This window comes from Chrysemys picta, chromosome 1 (genome assembly GCF_011386835.1).
Source record: "Chrysemys picta bellii isolate R12L10 chromosome 1, ASM1138683v2, whole genome shotgun sequence".
Classification (NCBI taxonomy): Eukaryota; Metazoa; Chordata; order Testudines; family Emydidae; genus Chrysemys; species Chrysemys picta.
In genome coordinates this window covers 251195947-251215906 of record NC_088791.1, presented here as the reverse complement: position 1 = coordinate 251215906, position 19960 = coordinate 251195947, and the positions used below count along the sequence as shown (strand labels likewise).

Sequence of the window (19960 nt, the reverse complement as noted above, 5' to 3'; positions counted from 1 at the left end):
GAAAATCCAGGTATCAGAAGGAAGATTAGAATTTTCTCCCATCATTGATTTCAACAATTTCATAGGAGTTCATTTTGAGGACTTTTTTTGTTTTTTTTTTAACTGAGCCCTTCTGTGAAGTAAGGACTACAGCTTCTTGGACTCTGCATATCAGGATGAGCCACATTAAACCCCTTCTTTTCAGGGCAATAACTTAGTACAGATTATAAAAATTCTCTGTGCTATTCACTGATATATGAGAGAGAATTTTTTTTGCCTCAGAAACAATTGTGTTTGTGTTTTGAAGCTTTTTAAATTACAGAGGGAATGACATTCTCAGATGCTCTCTTGAAATCTAAGCAGAGAAGAAAACAGTGGGTTGATAGTCTTCTCTGATGTAGAACTCCAAGCACCAGAGCTGTAGTAAGAAAAATTATGTGCACTGTCAGGATGTATGTGCAGCAACCTTACTTTCAAAGGTCATGGAAATCTAGGAATCTCTTGGATACAATCAACATTTCACTCCCATAACAAAGTCTCCCTTTAATCTTAGGCTCTCCTTACCTTTTGCTTCATTCAATGTTTTAGCTTTGTTCAATTTTATGCTACTCTTCTGTTCGGTACATATGGAAACCAACACTGGGAATAAAATAAATGTAATCATTTGCTATGCATATAAATTCACACACACAAGAGGCATATTTCAGGCTTTTATGCCTACTCTCTGAAAGCTTAGCACTGAGACATATTTTGATTTATAGCTTAGAAAAAGCCAGCAGAGCTAACCAGTCCAGTATACTTGGATGTTATACTTAAAGTATGTTTGACAAGTGGGAGGGATGATGGGAAAGTTGTTTTATTCATGGAAATATGCATCTCCTGTTCATGCAGTTTCCTTCTGGAGACACACCAATTCCAGAAGCCCAGATAGGTAATCACATGGGATTTTTTTTGCCCCCTCTCTCCCCGCCACCCCCATTTTTTTTTACATGGGCATCATCAGTCATGTTTTAGATAGAAAATGACCAAATCAGCTTAGACAGCTGATTTAAGAAACATAGTTTCATTCAATATAAACGTGTATGGAAATAGCTTATTTTTTCCTAATTATGGTACACTGTGTTAAGAAGGCAATGTTTTAAAATATTGGATCAGCTCATCAGTGTAAATCAGCACAGCTTCACTTAAGAGATGAAAGTTAATTGAATTATGCCACACAATGCAGGTAATGGGGGGCATATAAATAATTATGATGTTACACCAGATGAGGATTTGGCCTTTTATCTTTATAATGCTTTATAATATCTTTATAATACTTCTAGTATTATAAAGATACATTTAATGGACTTCTATATAGATAAATTTAGTAGATATCAAAGTAGTTAACACTGTAGCTTTTGATCTAATATGGACTGAAGTTCTGAGCATGTTGTAAACGATATTTATTTGATAGGTTCTTTGGAGAAGGTTGAGGTTATGTTTCTGAAAAGGGGGAGTTAAGGGGCTGTTTTGCTGTGTGACAAAGTTCCTCCTTTATCTTGGTGGGTCCTGCGCCTATTGGCGGATTTTCTTGCCTCAGAGATTCACCGTGTGGGTTGGGGAACAGCCCAGAGACCTTCCCCTCTGAAAGAACCCACAGTCCAGGTCAATTGGGAGGTTTGGGGGGAACCCAGTCCCGCCCTCTACTCCGGGTTCCAGCCCAGGGCCCTGTGGACTGCAGCTGTCTATAGTGCCTCCTGTAACAGCTGCATGACAGCTACAACTCCCTGGGCTACTTCCCCATGGCCTCCTCCAAACACCTTCCTTATTCTCACCACAGGACCTTCCTCCTGGTGTCTGATAACTCTTGTGCTCCTTAGTCCTCCAGCAGCACACCCTCACCCTCTCCCTCTCCCTCTCAGCTCCTTGCACCTCTTGCTCCCAGCTCCTCACACTTGCATCACAAACTGAAGTGAGCTCCTTTTAAAACCCAGGTGCCCTGATTAACCTGCCTTAATTGATTCTAGCAGCTTCTTCTTAATTGGATCCAGTTGTCCTAATTAGCCTGCTTGCCTTAACTGGTTCTAGCAGGTTCCTGATTACTCTAGTGCAGCCCCTGCTCTGGTCACTCAAGGAACAAAAAACTACTCATCCAGTGACCAGTATATTTGCCCTCTACTAGACTTCTGTACCCCACTGGTCTGGGTCTGTCACAGCTGCTTTGATTTATTGGCTGGTTAAGTCAATTCATCTTTTGTGTATGATTACTTTTTGGTGTTGGGTGGTGTTTACATTTGCAATTGTAAGTTCAATGGATTGTTAGGGCACCTGTAGCTTTTAAACATTATTTTAAATCTAAATAGGTAAATAAATATAAGCAAGAAAATTCTGTACAGTTTCCTTTTGCAGTAGTAGACAATACTGATTTAAATCTCCCTCCAGACTTGGTAGTGTGATTCTCATTCCAACCACTCCTTGTGTCAAAATTATTATTCTGAAAGCTTTGTGTGCTATCTCCCTCCTCCACTGCAATCCATAGTTGTCTCTTTGTAAATTGCTTGCTAAATTCCAGGGCAGAGATTTTCAAAGGGATCTAAGAGAGTTAAGTGTCAAACTACCATTGAAAGTCAATAAGCATTGGGTTTAGCTTTTCAAATGCCTCTAAGCAATTTAGGAGCACAGGGTCCCATTGATTTTCCTAAATTACTTAGGCACTTTTGAGTGCCTAAATTTCTTCTGCCCCTTTGAAAATCTCATTTAACTTGTGATGTAGATTATGTTTCTGTGTAAAAGAGTAAGAACCATCCATTGGTAAATGGACTGCCCAGATTTTGAGTCAGTCACTGATGTTCATAGTGGCAATTCATAATCATTCATAATAACAATGAATAGTAACCGGATCAGGGAAAGACTGACTTTATAGCCTGGTATTTAGGCACTTACCACCTGGGATGTGAGTTCAAGTTCCTTCTCTAACGAATGTTTAATTATGTATATATAGAGATACCTGCCCCAAAATAACCCATAGCCCAATGGCCATGAAATCTTCTGCAATGTGGGAAACCCATGTTTAAATCCTTACTCCACATCAAGCCAAAAGGGAAAATTGATCCCTGGCCTCCTACCTGCCAGGAGACTGCCCTACTGGGTTAAAGGTTGTAAGGGAGGCCCTGTCTCCTCCTCGGCCATAGCAATATTTCATGTCAAATTAAATATGTTTTCTTCAACCAAAAACAGATCTTCTCAACTCTCTCTTTTTTCACAATTTTTGGATTTAAGAACATATGAATGGACAAACTGGATCAGACCAATGTTCCATCTAGCCCAGTATTCTGTTTTCCTACAGTGGTCAGTGCCAGGTATTTCAGAGGAAGTGAACAGAATAGATCAATTTATTGAGTGATCCATCCCTGTCACCCAGTCCCAGCTTCTAGCAGTCAGAGGTTTAAGGATGCTCAAGAGCATAGACGCCAACTCTGTGGGTGCGCCACCGGCAGCCAAGCTTTCCTCCCACCCCCGCTCCTGCCCACTGGCAGCCCATGATGATCAACTCCTCCCCCTCCCTCCCAGTGCCTCCTGCATGCCACAGAACAGCTGTACCACAGTGTGTAGGAGGTGCTGGGAGGGAGGGGGAAGAGCAGGGATGGGGTGCACTCAGGGGAGGGGGCAGAAAGAGGTGGGTCAGGGCAGGGGTGGGAAGAGGAAGAGTGGGGTGGGGTCTTGGGGGGAAGGGGTGGAGTTGGGGCAGGGCCTGGGGATGAGCAGGTGTTGAGCACCCCCAGGGAAAATTAGAAGCTGGCACCTGTGCTCAAGAGCATGGGATTACATCCCCTGACCATCTTGGCTAATATATCCATCAATGGCTATCCTCCATGAACATATCTAATTTTTTTTTGAACCCCGTTATTCTTTTGGCCTTCACAATAACCTCTGGCAAAGATTTCCACAATTTGACTATTCATTATGTGAAGTAGTACTTCCTTTTGTTTGTTTTAAACCTGCTGCCTATTAATTTCCTTGGGTGGTTCCTGGTTCATGGGTTAAGTGAAGAAGTAAAAAAAAAACACTTCCTTATTCACTTTCTGTACAACACTCGTGATTTTATAGATCTCTATCATATCCTCCCTTAGGCCTGGTCCCCACTAAGCCCCCACTTCAGACTAAGGTACGAAGTACCTTAGTCCGAACTTACCGCGGGTCCAGACACGGCAGGAAGGCTCCCCCGTCGATGCCGCGTACTCCTCTCGGCGAGCTGGAGTACCGGCGTCGACGGCGAGCACTTCCGGGATCGATCTGGGATCGATTTATCGCGTTTTAACCAGACGCGATAAATCGATCCCAGAACATCGATTGCCTGCCGCCGGACCCTCCGGTAAGTGAAGACGTTTCCTTAGTCATCTCTTTTCCAGGTTAAACAGTCCCAGTTTTTTTTCTCTCTCCTCATATGAAAGTTGTTCCACCCCTACTCATTTTTGTTACCCTTCACTGTACTTTTTCCAATTCTAATATATCTTTTTTGGGATGGAGTGACCAGAACTGCATCCAGTATTCAAGGTGTGGGTGTACCATGGGTTTATATAGTAGCATTATGATATTTTCTGTCATATTATCTAGCCCTTTCCTAATAGTTCCTAGCATTGTTAGCTTTTTTGACTGCTTCTGCTGCACATAGAGAAGATGTTTTCAGAGAATTGTCCATGATGACTCTAAGATCTCTTTCTTGAGGGGTAACAGCTAATTTAGACCCCGACATTTTGTATGTGAGTTGGGATTATGTTTTCCAATGTGCCTTACTTTGCACTTACCAATATTGAATTCCATCTGCCATTTTGTTGTCCAGTCACTCAATTTAATTTTGTGAGATCCCTTTGTTACTCTCACAGTCTGCTTGGACTTAACTGTCTTGAGTAATTTCGTATTGTCTGCTAACTTTGCCACCTCACTCTTTACACCGTTTCCTTTATCATTTATGAATATGTTGAACAGGATTGGCCCCAGTTCAGATCCTTGGAGGACCCCATTATTTACCTCTTTCCTCTGTGAAAATTGATAATTTATTTCTACCCTTTGTTTCCTTTCTTTTAATCATGATATCCCATGACTATTTACTTTGCTTAAGACCATTTGGTCAGGGACCTTGTCAAGGCATTCTGAAAGACCAAGTACACTATGTCCCTTGTCCACATGGTTGTTGATCCCCTTAAAGAATTTTAATAGACTGGTGAGACATGATTTCCCTTTACAAAAGACGTTTTGACTCTTCCACAAGAAATCACGTTTTTCTATATGTCTGATAATTCTGTTATTTACTATAGTTTCAACTATTTTGCTTTGTACTGAATTTAGGCTTACTGGCCTGTAATTGTCAAGATTACCTCTGGAGCCTTTTTTAAAAATTGGAATCTGCAATTTCATGTTTGAGTTCCTTCAGAACACTTGGTTGAATATCATCCAATACCATTTGGATCAACCTGAATTAATTTTTTTCTGGAACTGCCAGCAAACAAGAAAAAAATAGTCATTCACTGAGCTCTAATTATAACTCTGGATATTCTTGTTATCCATATTTGCATCCAATCCCTCTTTGAATCTTGCTAAATTCTTGGCCTTAATAGCAACCTGTTCCAATGAGTTGCGGTCGTCTAAACACTCATTATGTGAAGGAGTACCTCTTTTTAACAGTTGTGAATTTGCTCCCTGTCAATTTCATTGACCGTTCCTTATCCTTATGTTGTGAGGCAGGGAGAACAAATGCTTCTGAACTGGCTTCTTTGTAATGCTTGTCATTTTATACACTTTTATCATGAGAATATGACCTTGTTTCTTTGTGAAACCTGTTTCAGGCCAGACCCTCTTTGAGATTTCAAACTCATCTTCCCAGAGAACAAAATGTAAAGGACATTTCAGTTTCCAATAGACTTTGTTCTCTCTCATTGCATTTCCCTCGCAGGAGAGCTGCAGTTAGTCCATATCTGACTAAATTTGCTTGGCCACTCAAAGGCTACATCTCCCCAAATTGTTTTGGGTAGCCTCTTCTACAGCTTTTCAGTTTCAACAATGGCCTCCTTATAATGTTAATACACACTTTTTCTTGTCAGGGCCAGAAAGCCTTTTGTCTGCTATACAATACTCCATACCTATCTTGTTCTACACTTACATGGCCTGATTCTGACCACACTAAAACCAGAGCAAGGAATTACTCAGATTCAGGTCTGCAGTGTCTCTAGATTAGAAAGTGTTCTGTAATATTCTACAGTTTTGTTCACAAGAGATTCTCAAGAGCTGCTTTTTTTTTTTTTTTTTTTTTTTTTTTTGTAATCTAAGTGGATTTGCAGAGCCCCTGGAGTTTGCTTTGTTCTTGGATGGATTAAAAAAATCTCAAAATGAGATACAATCAAAGTTTCACCGTGATTCCACATCAAAACTGAAGTTCATGGTATTTTACTTCAAATTGATGAACTGGACTTGTATTATTTGAAATTGGGTCATGGTTCACTCAAAAGAGCTTATATTTGTCCAAAGGTTTGTGAATCTTAGTGATTATTTTTAACATGATCCAAGTTTGTATTGAAACATGAAACCAGGCACATTTTACAAGATTTTGGGTTACATGTTGAACATTTCTCACAGCTCTAATTCCATTTAAGCTGTTCTACCATTTTGATACAAATTATTTAGCAATTCATATTATTTTATTCTGGGGAAGACCGAGAGGCTCCTGAAGCCTCACTTGCATGGAGTTCTGCTGACTTCTCTTCTATCATTCCTCCTATTCAGTGTATTATATATGAGGCTGGATGAAATGAAGTGAAGTGCTATCACTGTTTCTTCTGACGTAAATTGTATAGTCACTCTGTTTTCCCAGTGTGTGGTGTTTAGATGCTGCTTGTAATTATTAGAACTGGGAGCACTGGCTGTTGGGAGTCTGAAAGGACAGGAAACAGGAAGGAGGGGGGAGGAGTTGAGGAGGCTGGGAGAGTTACAGAGTGTGCAGCTACAGCTTGGAAAAGAGACTTCCACTGTAAATAAAGTTCTGTTGAAGTTGTTAATACTTTGCCTGGTAGATACAACATTTTGGCGATGAGGATGGATCTTCTGCCTCTGAACCCACCTGCACCCTTTCTGCAAAGCCCAGGTGAGCTTCCAATTGCTTTTACTGCCTGGATCCATATGTTTGAGACTTATCTGCTTGCAATCAGTGCTACAGAGATTTCTGAAGTAAGAAAGCGTGCTCTGCTAATCCACTGCCTTGGAGCAGAAGGGCAGTGTATATTTTACACTTTTCCCCTTGCAGATGATAAATATGAGACTGCACTCACTGCATTAAAGAACTTTTTTGTGCCAAAAGTGAATGTAGTAGCTAATTGCTACAGATTTCGCCAGCATGAGCCGAAACCAGGGGAGACTATAATGCAGTATATGCTTCCCCGAGGAGTCTGATTGTAACTTATGACTTTGGGAATATGGCAGATAAGATGATTAGAGACCAACTCATTGAGAAAACAACAATGCTTCATGTAAGAGAACGCTTACTTCTAGAACCACAACTTACACTAGAAAAAGCAATAACCATTGCTACTCAGGGTATGTCTACACTACGAGAGTAGTTCGATTTTACTTAAATCGAATTTTTGGAATCGATATTGCAAAGTCGAACGTGTGTGTCCACACTAAGGACAGTCATTCGACTTTGTGAGTCCACACTAACGGGGAAAGCGTCGACATTGGAAGCGGTGCACTGTGGGCAGCTATCCCACAGTTCCCGCAGTCCCCGCTGCCCATTGGAATTCTGGGTGGAGCCTCCAATGCCTTCTGGGTAAAAAAATGTGTTGAGGGTGCTTTTGGGTAACTGTCGTCATCCGACCATCACTCCCGCCCTCCCTCCCTGAAAGCGCCGGCGGGAAATCAGTTCGCGCACTTTTCTAGTCAGTGACAGCGCGGACGTCACAGCACTGCGAGCATGGAGCCCGCTGCGACCATCGCTGCAGTTGTGGCCGTTCTCAACGCCTCGCAGCTTATCATCCACCTTTCCCAGAGGCAGATGCAGATAAGTCAGGCGAGGAGGCTACAGCACCGCGGTGAGGGCCTGAAGTCTGAGAGTAGTACAGACCTGTCAGAAAGCACGGGACCCAGCGCCGAGGACATCACGGTGGCAATGGGTCATGTGGATGTTGTGGAACGGCAATTCTGGGCCCGGGAAACAAGCACGGTCTGGTGGGACTGCATAGTGCTGCAGGTCTGGGATGAATCCCAGTGGCTGCGAAACTTTCGCATGCGTAAGGGAACTTTCCTTGAACTTTGTGAGTTGCTGTCCCCTGCCCTGAAGCGCAATGACACCCGGATGCGAGCAGCCCTGACTGTCCAGAAGCGAGTGGCCATAGCCCTCTGGAAGCTTGCAACGCCAGACAGCTACCGGTCAGTCGCGAACCACTTTGGCGTGGGCAAATCTACCGTGGGGGTTGTTGTGATGCAAGTAGCCAAGGCAATCGTTGATGTACTGCTGTCAAAGGTAGTGACCCTGGGAAACGTGGAGGTGATCATAGATGGCTTCGCAGCGATGGGATTCCCAAACTGCGGTGGGACCATAGATGGAACTCACATCCCTATCCTGGCACCGGACCACCAGGCCAGCCAGTACATTAACAGAAAGGGCTACTTTTCCATGGTGCTGCAAGCACTGGTGGACCACAGGGGACGTTTTACGAACATCTACGTCGGATGGCCGGGCAAGGTTGATGACGCTCGTGTTTTCAGGAACTCTGGTCTGTTTAGACGGCTGCAGGAAGGTATTTACTTCCCGGACCACAAAATAACTCTTGGGGATGTGGAGATGCCTATAGTCATCCTCGGGGACCCAGCCTACCCGCTAATGCCCTGGCTCATGAAGCCCTATACTGGCGCCCTGGACACTGAAAAAGAACTCTTCAACTACCGGCTGAGCAAGTGCAGAATGGTGGTGGAGTGTGCTTTTGGCCGTCTCAAGGGGAGATGGAGAAGCTTACTGACTCGCTGTGATCTCAGCGAAACCAATATCCCCATTGTTATAGCAGCTTGCTGTGTGCTCCACAATCTCTGTGAGAGCAAGGGGGAGACCTTTATGGCGGGGTGGGAGGTTGAGGCAAATAGCCTGGCTTCTGATTACGCCCAGCCAGACAGCCGGGTGATTAGAAGAGCCCAGCGGGACGCACTGTGCATCCGGGAGGCTTTGAAAGCTAAGTTCCTGAGTGAGCAGGGTAACATGTGACTTTTAAGTTTGTGTACAGAGAAGCTGAACCTGCCCCCGTTTCTTTACCCAGTTAATGTTGACTATCCTCTCCAGTTACATACCCCCTTCACCCCCTTCCAACACACGTTTAGAAATAAAATCACTTCTACTTTGTTAATGAACACCGTTTTCTTTATTACTGTTTTCGCGGGAATGTTTTAAACCTGGGACGCAGACTGTGGTGGGGAGCGGGTGTAGTGTAGTGACGCAAATGACGCTTCTAAACTCCAGGATTGAAAGGCTCCGCAGTGGTGGACTGGTTGTTTCAACGGAGCCTGTCACCCCTCCTGATCAGGACTGTGTGTATGGGGGGGCTATGTGACTTTGTGGCAGGTGGAGGATGGTTACAGATCCCCTGCTGTGTGGCTCTGTGATCCAGGATAAGGACTGCCACATAAGAACTGTAACTGCCCTCCCCCGCCACAAAGTCACAGAGCAACCCACCCCCCACCACAGAACATGAAAACCACCTCCCAGACTGACCAGGGTAACTTGTGACTGCGCTGTGTATGTGCCCTGCTGCTGGACCTGCCCCCGCCTATGTACCCTGCTAAAGGTGACTGTCCTGTCCAATTACCAAACCCCTTCCCCCCCCTTCCCCCCTCCTCCAAAAGAACATGATGGAAACAGTAATTAACACAAATGTATTTTTTATTAGCAACTACACATGAAACTGGGAGGTGAAACTTGGACGGGGGCTTGTGTGAGGCGGGAAGGAAAGAACTTGTCAAATTTTGGGGAATGAGAGCCTTCTACTACTAGAGCTGTCTGCAGGGGTGGCGTGAGAGTTTGCACGGACTCTGCTGCCCCTCCTTCTTTGCACTTTGGGTGAGGGGGGTATGGGACTTGGTGGTGGGGGAGGGCGGTTACAGATAGACTGCAGCGGGGCTCTGTCCTCCTGCCTCCGTTCCTGCAGAACATCCACAAGGCGCCGGAGCGTGTCCGTTTGCTCCCTCATTAGTCCAAGCAGCGTTTGAGTCGCCTGCTGGTCTTCCTGCCGCCACCTCTCCTCCCGTTCCATGTGTGCTTGGTGCATTTGGGACAAGTTCTCCCGCCACTGGGTCTGCTGTGCTGCCTGGGCTCGGGAGCAGCCCATAAGTTCCGAGAACATGTCCTCCCGTGTCCTCTTCTTCCTACGCCTAATCTGCGCTAGCCTCTGGGAGTGTGATGCCAGGCTAGGTTGTGAGACAGTCGCAGATGTGGCTGTGGGAATGGGAAAAAGGGAGTGAATTCCTCAGAAAGATAAATGTAGTTGTGAACAAAGAACATAGTCTTTCTCTGTGAACAAGACCATGCACAGCACCTATCACATGCGCACTCAGGACAAGGTCGAATTCTCGGCCTTTGCATTCAGTGCCTGGGGTCTTGCACTGCAGATCTGAGAAGCGGGGCAGGACACCGGAATTTGTGTAGCAGGCAGACATGGTAAGCCGTAGACTTGTGGCAGCTTAAAACTTTAATAGTAGCACTGGCCTCCTTTCACATTGAAAGCAATGCCAGTCCCTGCTGCCAGCAATCCGGCAAGCAGGAACTCTGCCCCTGTCCCACCCCCTCGTGGCTGTCCCCGGGAAAGATCCCTGTATGCTGCCCCTCTCCCGCCTCCACCGCGTGTCTGCAAACCAGCGGTTACAGTTCTGTAAAGGAACGGGCAAGCAGTCCCAACACTAACATTCCCCTATCTAATTCAAAGCAGGTCACCATGAGCGACATCACCCTGATGAGGATCTCAGACACTGAGAAAGAAATAATGCTTCGGGAAAGCCTCTAAAGACCAGGGCCGTATGCCGCCATGCTCTGCAGGGCAATGATCCCGGAGTACTTGATTGTCTCGTGGCGCGGAAACGTTTCATACTACGGAGGACCCAATAATGCCGCTCTCCCCAGGAACCTGATGCAAAGGCTTTCCAATTACCTCCAGGAGAGCTTCCTCGAGATGTCCCAGGAGGATTTCTGCTCTATCCCCGGACATATAGACCGTATTTTACTGTAGCTGCACTGGCAGGGACTAAACAGTAGAGCGGCTTGGGCAGAACAATCATGCTAAACCGGACATTGTTAGATTTTTTTTCAATAGTTGCACTGCCCAGGACTGAAACGTTAAGCACCTAGGGCAAACTAATCATGAGAAACCCATTGTTGTTATTCTTAATATTCCTGTTCTGTTAAAAATAAATGTTTAGATGTTTAAAACACTTACTGGCTGATCCTTCCCCAGATTCTGTGTCCGGGTTAACGGCTGGGGACGGTTGGTAGGGGATCTCTGTAAGGGTGATGAAGAGATCCTGGCTGTCGGGGAAATCAGCGTTGTAAGCGCTGTCGACTGCCTCGTCCTCCTCATCTCCTTCCTCATCTTCCCCGTCCGCTAACATGTCCGAGGAACCGGCCGTGGACAATATCCCATCCTCAGAGTCCACGGTCAGTGGTGGGGTAGTGGTGGCGGCCGCACCTAGGATGGAATGCAGTGCCTCGTAGAAACGGGATGTCTGGGGATGGGATCCGGAGCGTCCGTTTGCCTCTTTGGTCTTCTGGTAGCCTTGTTTCAGCTCCTTGATTTTCACGCGGCACTGCGTTGCATCCCGGCTGTATCCTCTCTCTGACATGGCTTTAGAGATCTTCTCGTAGATCTTTGCATTCCGTCTTTTGGATCGCAGCTCGGAAAGCACGGACTCATCGCCCCACACAGCGATCAGATACAAGACTTCCCGATCAGTCCATGCTGGGGCCCTCTTTCTATTCTGAGATTGCACGGCCATCACTCCTGGAGAGCTCTGCATCATTGCCAGTGCTGCTGAGCTCGCCACGATGTCCAAACAGGAAATGAGATTCAAACTGGCTAGACAGGAAAAGGAATTCAAATTTTCCTGGGGCTTTTCCTGTGTGGCTGGTCAGAGCATCCGAGCTCGGACTGCTGTCCAGAGCATCAACAGAGTGGTGCACTGTGGGATAGCTCCCGGAGCTATTAGCGTCGATTTCCATCCGCACCTAGCCTAATTCGATATGGCCATGTCGAATTTAGCGCTACTCCCCTCGTCGGGGAGGAGTACAGAAGTCGAATTTAAGAGACCTCTATGTCGAACTAAATAGCTTCGCGGTGTGGACGGGTGCAGGGTTAATTCGATGTAACGGCGCTAACTTCGACATAAACGCCTAGTGTAGACCAGGCCTCAGATTGAGTCAGCTACAGCTGAAGCCAAAACAATGAGCCAGGGTACAGGAGGCCCAGTCCAGGCTGTGACTCCTTTGCAGAAAAGTTCAATATCACTGCAGACAAACAATTTCAAAAGGAAAACTAATGAAAAGCCACTGAATCAGCAAATGCAAAATACAGTAAAAGCATGCTTTCGCTGTGGATCCCCACAACATCTTGCAAGCTACACAGGATGTCCAGCAAAAGTAGCTCAGTGCAATCATTGCAAAAAGATTGGGCATTTTGCTAAAGTATGTCACAGTAGCCAGTTCAATCAACAGGTGCATGCAGTTACAATACCAGATGTTACTGTGCTGAGTGTAGACAAAATCACTACTGCACATATTCCAGAATAGATAAAGTGCACGGTAAATGTTTCTGTCATACCCTCAGGCAAATCACACTCTATTCAGCTAATGTTGGACACTGGCTCAGCAGTATCTATACTACCTGATTCCATCTATTTGCATTACTTTAAAGATGTGCCTCTTACTGAACCCAAACTTCACTTGATATGCTATTTGAAAAACCATATTCCAGTACATGGCTGCCTGTCAGCAATACTTACTTTTGGTGATCGCTGTGTAACTGCAGAGTTCTACATTGTTCACAAAGGCACTGCTATCCTTGGCAGAGATTTATTAGCTGCTTTAAATCTCAGGGTAGTTAATGGACGAATTGATCTTCCTCAGCAACGCACTCTTGCGGTACACACACCAGTTTCAGCTGGGACCCAACTCCAGGTTGAGGAGAAAGTCGGCTGTGCTAATGGGTTTCTGCATAAAGTTAAAATACGGAATAATGTGTTGCCTGTACGACAGAAATTACGGCGCTTACCATTTTCAGTCATGGAATCTGTTTCAGAGGAACTTAGAAAACTTGTTTAAAAGGACATTATTGAAGAGATTAACTCCTCGGAATGGGTTTCGCCTATATTAGTGACGCAGAAGAAGTGTGGAGACATTCGCCTTTGTGTGGACTTAAGGGAGCCAAATAAAGCTATTGTGATTGACAGCCATCCTCTTCCTCACATAGAGGAAGTATTTGCAGAACTCCGTGGAGCAAAGATGTTTTCTACTCTTGATTTGCAGAGCGCATACCACCAGGTTATGTTGCATGAAGATAGCAGAGACCTCACAGCATTTATTACACATGAGGGACTATTTCATTTTAAACGTGTTCCATACGGTCTCACATCAGCCCCAAGTGCCTTTCAAAAAATGTCATTGATTCTGAAGAATCAACATGGAGTTCAGTGCTATTTGGATGATATTATTGTGTTTGTAAATACTACTGAGGAGCATGACAATAACCTGCAGTCTGTACTAAGCTGCATCAGCAAAGCAGGCCTCAAGCTCAATAGGTCCAAATGCAAATTTAGACAAACTGAACTCTCCTTTCTGGGGCATACAATTTCACAGGCTGCACTAAAACCTGATCCAGATCATATCCTGGCAATTTCAAATGCTCCTCCTCCAACAGATTTGCAAACCTTACGTTCCTTCTTGGGTCTTACCTCCTGGTATGCAAAATTCATTCCCAATTATGCTTCTGTCATTGAACCGTTACGAGAATTACTACGGAGAAGTTCAACCTTAGTGTGGACAACGGATGCACAAGTTAGTTTCAAAAGGGTGAAAGACTTGATTGTACATAGTCCAGTACTTGCATTATTCAGTCCCGCATTGCCCACAATTGTAACTACTGATGCTTCTGATTATGGACTTGGGGCTGTCCTCACACAACTTCATGAGGACAACACTGAGAGGACTGTTGCATTTGCTTCAAGGACACTAAGTAATGCTGAGAGAAAATATTCTACAGTTGAAAAAGAAGCACTTGCTTGTGTCTGGGCTACTGAAAAATGGAGAACTTACCTGTGGGGCTGCACGTTCAAGTTGCACACAGACCATAGCCCTTTTACGACGTTGCTCACCACAAAAGGTCTGGGAAGAGCAGGATATTGTATTGCTAGATGGTCTGCAAGACTACTCTCTTTCAATTATGAACTGGAATATAAGCCTGGAAATGAAAATGTGGTAGCTGATTGCCTTTCTCGCCTGCCTTTGCCTTCACCAGATGGTCCACCAGAGGATGAGGATGTAGTAGTTGCGCTTATTACAAGCACTCTTACTGCAGTTACACGAGAACAATTTCAAGCTGCTTGTTCAGCGTGTCCAATTCAACAAAAACTACGGGAATTTCTGACAAAGAGTTGGCCCAGTAACCCTAAAAACCTTGACCCAGTTTTGCTGCCTTATTTTAGAGTTCAGGATGAACTTTCTTTGCTCGATGGCTGTGTGCTACGAGGTACACACTGGCTACTTGTGCCAGAAGAATTACCATCAAAACTCACACACCTGGCACACGATACTCATTAAGGAATTGTCAGAACCAAACAATGACTATGGGATCTGTATTAGTGGCCAGGGATGGACTCTCAAACTGAAGCACTCATAAAATCCTGTGTCACTTGCCAAATGCATGATAAGACAGCAGTGACATGTAACCCTCCATTACAGCCTGTTCCTCTTCCTGAATCTGCATGGGAAAAAGTGGCGATTGACATTGTAGGACCCTTTGACACTGCTCCAATTGCTTTCACAGACAAACGACGGGGTCCTAAGGAACCAAAGTTTGAGTGTGGTTCCTTTGTTAGAATACGAAAACCTGGAATCTTATGCAAAGGGGACCATAAATTCACAGCTCCTCTTAAAATTATAGAGAAGAAGGGACCTTACACCTATCGACTTTCTGATGGGCAGGTATGGAATGCTTCTTATCTTGCACCTGCCTATGCACCAAGAGGAGATTATGCCAATACCCAGTCTGCATTGGATGACTTCACTGTAGAACCAACACAACAAGACATTGCACTGGAACCGGGGTTTGAAAGACGGCCTGTCAGACTCAGACAACCACCTGCCTGGACTAAAGACTATGTAGTATCTACAGTGTTTTCAGTATCAGGGGGTAGCCATGTTAGTCTGTATCTACAAAAACAACAAGGAGTCTGGTGGCACCTTAAAGACTAACAGATTTATTTGGGCATAAGCTTTCGTGAGTAAAAACCTCACTTCTTCGGATGCATAGTGTTTTCAGTGTAATATTCCTGCCAACAGTATAGTGTCTTGTTTCATATTTGTTCCTGGTAATTTGGAAAGTTTCTTAAGAGAGGAGGGAATGTGGTGTTTAGATGCTGCCTGTAATTATTAGAACTGGGAGCACTGGCTGTTGGGAGTCTGAAATGACTGGAAACAGGAAGGACGGGGGAGGAGTTGAGGAGGCTGGGAGAGTTACAGAGTGTGCAGCTACAGTTTGGAAAAGAGACTTCCACTGTAAATAAAGTTCAGTTGAAGTTGTTAATACTTTGCCTGGTAGATACAACACAGTGCCTGGCCAAAATTGCATCTGGGATGAGAGCTAACTGGATGAAGCTCAATTTAAATTGATCTATCATAATACTGGATTAGAAGAAACAAACGAAGAAAATAGATGGGATCCTATTGTTACTTACCTTCACACTCTTCAGTTCTACTGGCTTCTTGGAAGCTTCTTCATGTTTAAGTAGTAGCAATGGCCAAGACTGCTTTTTAAGAACATTTTTGTAGAGCTACAATCTTTCCTACCAGATGTAGAGCTCACCACTGATAACCAAACATTTGCCACCACCAGAGAGGGTTGTTTCTATGTAGGCTATACAGAACAACCCTTAAGGGCCATTTGGGAACTTTATACACTTGCAGAATGCAGCTGCCCACTTACTCAAGAGGTGATTCACACACAGAGAATGCTACGCCTGTGTTCTAGAAACCACACTGACTCCCACGTTGATTCCAGGTGCAGTTTAAACTTTTATCTATAAAGCTGCTTAGTGGTTTGGGGCTCTGGTTGTCTTAGAGACTGTCACCTCTGTTTGTGTGCGTTAGTATTAACTGGGATGCTCAAAACTAGAGCTTGACAGAACATTTTTTGAATCTTGGGAAAAAATGAAAAGTTTGAGATTTTTTCCATCCGATTTCTTTCCCAATAATCAAAAGCTATACTCAAGCTGACAGCTCTTAGACATGTGTGTGTCTGGAATTCTCCTCAGAATCTTCTTCTCATCTACGATTGACCCAGTCCAAGTTTCTTGGACTGCTGAACATTTTGTAAGGCCTATATTTTCTCATGCTTTTATTTAGGCACTGGAGTGGATGGGGAGGACCTTTAGTTGTTTTGGATATTTTTACTGTATTAAATTAAATTTAGATTATTAACATTGGCCAAGTTCTTTTTTAAATGGGTGCCTAACTTTAGGAGTCTAAGTCCATATTTAGCCATCTAAATAAGTGGCTTGATGTTCAAGAGTAAAAAGCACCCAGCTTAGTTTCCTATTTTTGGAGGGGAAAAATAAATAAATGGAGTTCTAAAAATATACATGTTGAAGCAATAACAAATGCATTTTTCCTGCTACAAAATAACATGAATAATGATGGATTCAGTTGCATGTTGGGTTTTCAATGAGGTTACATCAAGACTGTAGGAAAACTCTAGAGCTATGAAAAAGCATTTTCTTTTTATTTATAAATTAGACTAGCTACAGTTATAGCTGGCACATGTCATTTTCTTTGAAATAGAAATATATGTATGCATATGTTGCACCATTTTACAAACTGTTTCAATGAATTGCATTGGTGAAGAATACACATTCTTGAAGAAAAGGGAAACAACTTTAGTTTAAAAAACACATTAAGGGAAATCAGAATCATTACCTTTATAGAGCAGTTATCTGTGGTACTTACAAAAAAGAGACATTGATCCTGAACAATGGGGGGAGGGATAGTTCAGTGGTTTAAGCATTGTCCTGCTAAACCCAGTCTTGTGAGTTCAATCCTTGAGGGGGCCACTTACGGTTCTGGGGCAAAATTGGTACTTGGTCCTGCTAGTGAAGGCATGGTGCTGGACTCAATGACCTTCCAGTTCTAGGAGATAGGATATCTCCATTATTTTTTAAAAAAATTATGTAATTTAATTTTAATTTAAAAAAAATTAATTTAAACACTTGTGATGGACCACAGTTGAAAGTTATGCCTTAATAACAAGAACAGGATTGGACCTATACACATCGAGGAGGAAGGTTTGAACTCCAGATTTCCAGGCCATGTTGTCCCATGTATTTGTATGCTTGCTTTCAATAAGAACTTCTACTTAAATCTATCCTTTACCACTTTATGACTATGCACACTTTTAAAAGATATTATTAACTGTCTTTGCAATATAGTACAGTGACTCATGTGAGAATGAGTACAACATAGCTAAATGTAGAAAGTACAGGTAATGCATAGGTGGCACTGATTGTTCATTGTTCAGATTTATAGACAGCAGGGTGTGTATAGTCATGGTTCTGAGTCATATGTTTTCTTACCTGAGTCAGGCAACCTGATGATAGATAATCTACTAAGGCTTATTTTGGCAACGAACCACATGATTCTGTGGGTTACGTGCTGGAGAATGTAGCAGCTACAAACCCTGACTCCACCATCTATGCCAAACTAAAATGCCCTACTTGGTACACTACAGTCATTTACAAAACAATAGCCCTACACTTAAGATCAGCAAACACTAAAAAGATAGTATGATCTAAGGTCAGGACGGGTAGGAGTCACATACCCTACCTTGGGAAAAAAACATAAATTAGAAACAGAAAACTATATTCTGATGTGGTTGGCTATATACTTTTCAGTGGGTGCTAAGCATAAAAGTGAAATTGTAAAAAGTTGGAAATGTAATCTTAATTTCAAACTGCAAGAACTGTAGTTTGGAAAAGCTCAATGTACATTTCCATGGGCCATGGTACCTTCATACAAATGTTGGGATAGTACTGTTTTATCTCCCACCATGATACCCATAGATTTTTAAACCCTTTCAATGAGAATTTATAACAATGTGCATGGCAAAGTTTGTTTTCTCTTGAATCATCATAAATTGATTAATATATAAACGTATACAGCTCAGTTCTGTAGTAAACATGAACAAATGTCAACCTTTCTCAATACCTTATTTAATACAAACTGGATTGTATAGCTCTATTACTGAGGGGGGGGAAAGTGATTGAATTTACTGTAGACTAGATTTAAAACACCAAGAAATTAAAGGTTTCAGAGTAGCAGCCGTGTTAGTCTATATCTGCAAAAAGAACATGAGTACTTGTGGCACCTTAGAGAAATTTGTTAGTCTCTAAGGTGCCACAAGTACTCCTGTTCTTTTTTCAAGAAATTAAAGACTCAAAAATCCAAGCTTTAGGGCAGAGGTGATCCACCTTGTTTTGGACTGAGAGTGGTGCTGTCAAGTATCTCAGCCACAAAGAGCCATTGATTTACTGTGATGTGATTGACACTTTCAAGGCAGAAATTGCTTGAAATTCTTATGGAAATCTAAAATGTAGAAAAAAGTATACTCTCAAAATAAAGAGAAAAACTCAGAAATAGAAAATTAAAAAATCACATAGAATCCAAGTAATTTAATTTCTGTTTTAAACCCATAACTTGCATTTGAGCTATACTTCAATCTTATTCTATATGCTATCACTCTATATTTTAGAAAGATGTCAAGTCTTGATTTAAAGTGATGAAGAATCCACTGAGAATCCAGTTAATATATTACACTGAAAAGAGAGTAGGAAAAAATGGCACTATCTGGATCTCTTTTTACTGTGCCTCGATACAAACTTTGCTCAGTTCACAATGAAACAATATTCATTTAAGTAAAAAGTCTGTGAACTAACCTTGGAATTTTAAAGTCAAGCTGAATTCTCTTTTCCTCAATGTATCATCATCAGTAATAAAGTTCCTGCAGGACAAATTATATTCTCACTGACACTTATGCAGCCCCTAACTGGGATATTAAGATCTCTTTATTTACCTATGATTATATACATGGGTTCCCAAGATGCCATTTTTATAGTTACATTTGAGATCTGAATCATAATTCAAGCTGTGGAATGTCAATTTCTTCTTTGGGATTATTAGTTTCTGGGAAAGTATCTGATAGGGCAAAATAGCTTTGAAACCTAAATACATGACTTAAAAGGATCCTGGGGAGATACTGTTATGGGACACCAGAAAACACAGTGGAAAGAAGCATGACAGGAGACAAAACATTAGAAGGTACTATTAGAGATAAAGATGAATAATGCATAATTCATTGATTGTATTTGAGGAGTGGAGTAGCGAAAGACAGCAAATTAGAGCTTGAACAAAGTTCAGTTTGGTAAAGAAAAATGTTGCATTTAGATGGACTATTTGGGCCCAAAGAGTCAAAAGTGTTAACAAGATCCAACATTAAACAGTGTTATTAAACCTGCTTAGTACCATGGCAAACACACCATTAAACATCATTTTATTATTTTATTAAATATACAGAAAAGGAAAGACAGTTAAAGCATTTGAAGTGTAAAGTATTAAGTAAGGCTTTCATTTTAACAACATCCCTTGTTCCCTTTTCCTTTAGCTTGAGAATTTTTAGATGAAAAAGCCCTTTGATAGTCTCTGAGATGGTATTAAAGATGT

At 42.9% G+C, this 19960-nt stretch overlaps 1 protein-coding gene and 1 long non-coding RNA gene across 2 annotated transcripts in view; one reads left to right on the top strand and one right to left on the bottom strand.

Moving 5' to 3' along the window:
- The window catches only part of LOC112058762 (uncharacterized), a 54085-nt gene that overhangs the window by 7811 nt on the left and 26314 nt on the right, over positions 1-19960 (top strand). The window lies entirely within an intron of this gene.
- On the bottom strand, positions 9872-12015 carry LOC135980812 (myb/SANT-like DNA-binding domain-containing protein 1). Its single transcript, XM_065581034.1, has 2 exons — positions 11421-12015; positions 9872-10426 (listed from the first exon to the last, which is right to left on the bottom strand). The coding sequence occupies exons 1-2, from the start codon at positions 11998-12000 to the stop codon at positions 9951-9953; spliced, it is 1056 nt and encodes a 351-aa protein (XP_065437106.1). The 5' UTR covers positions 12001-12015; the 3' UTR covers positions 9872-9950.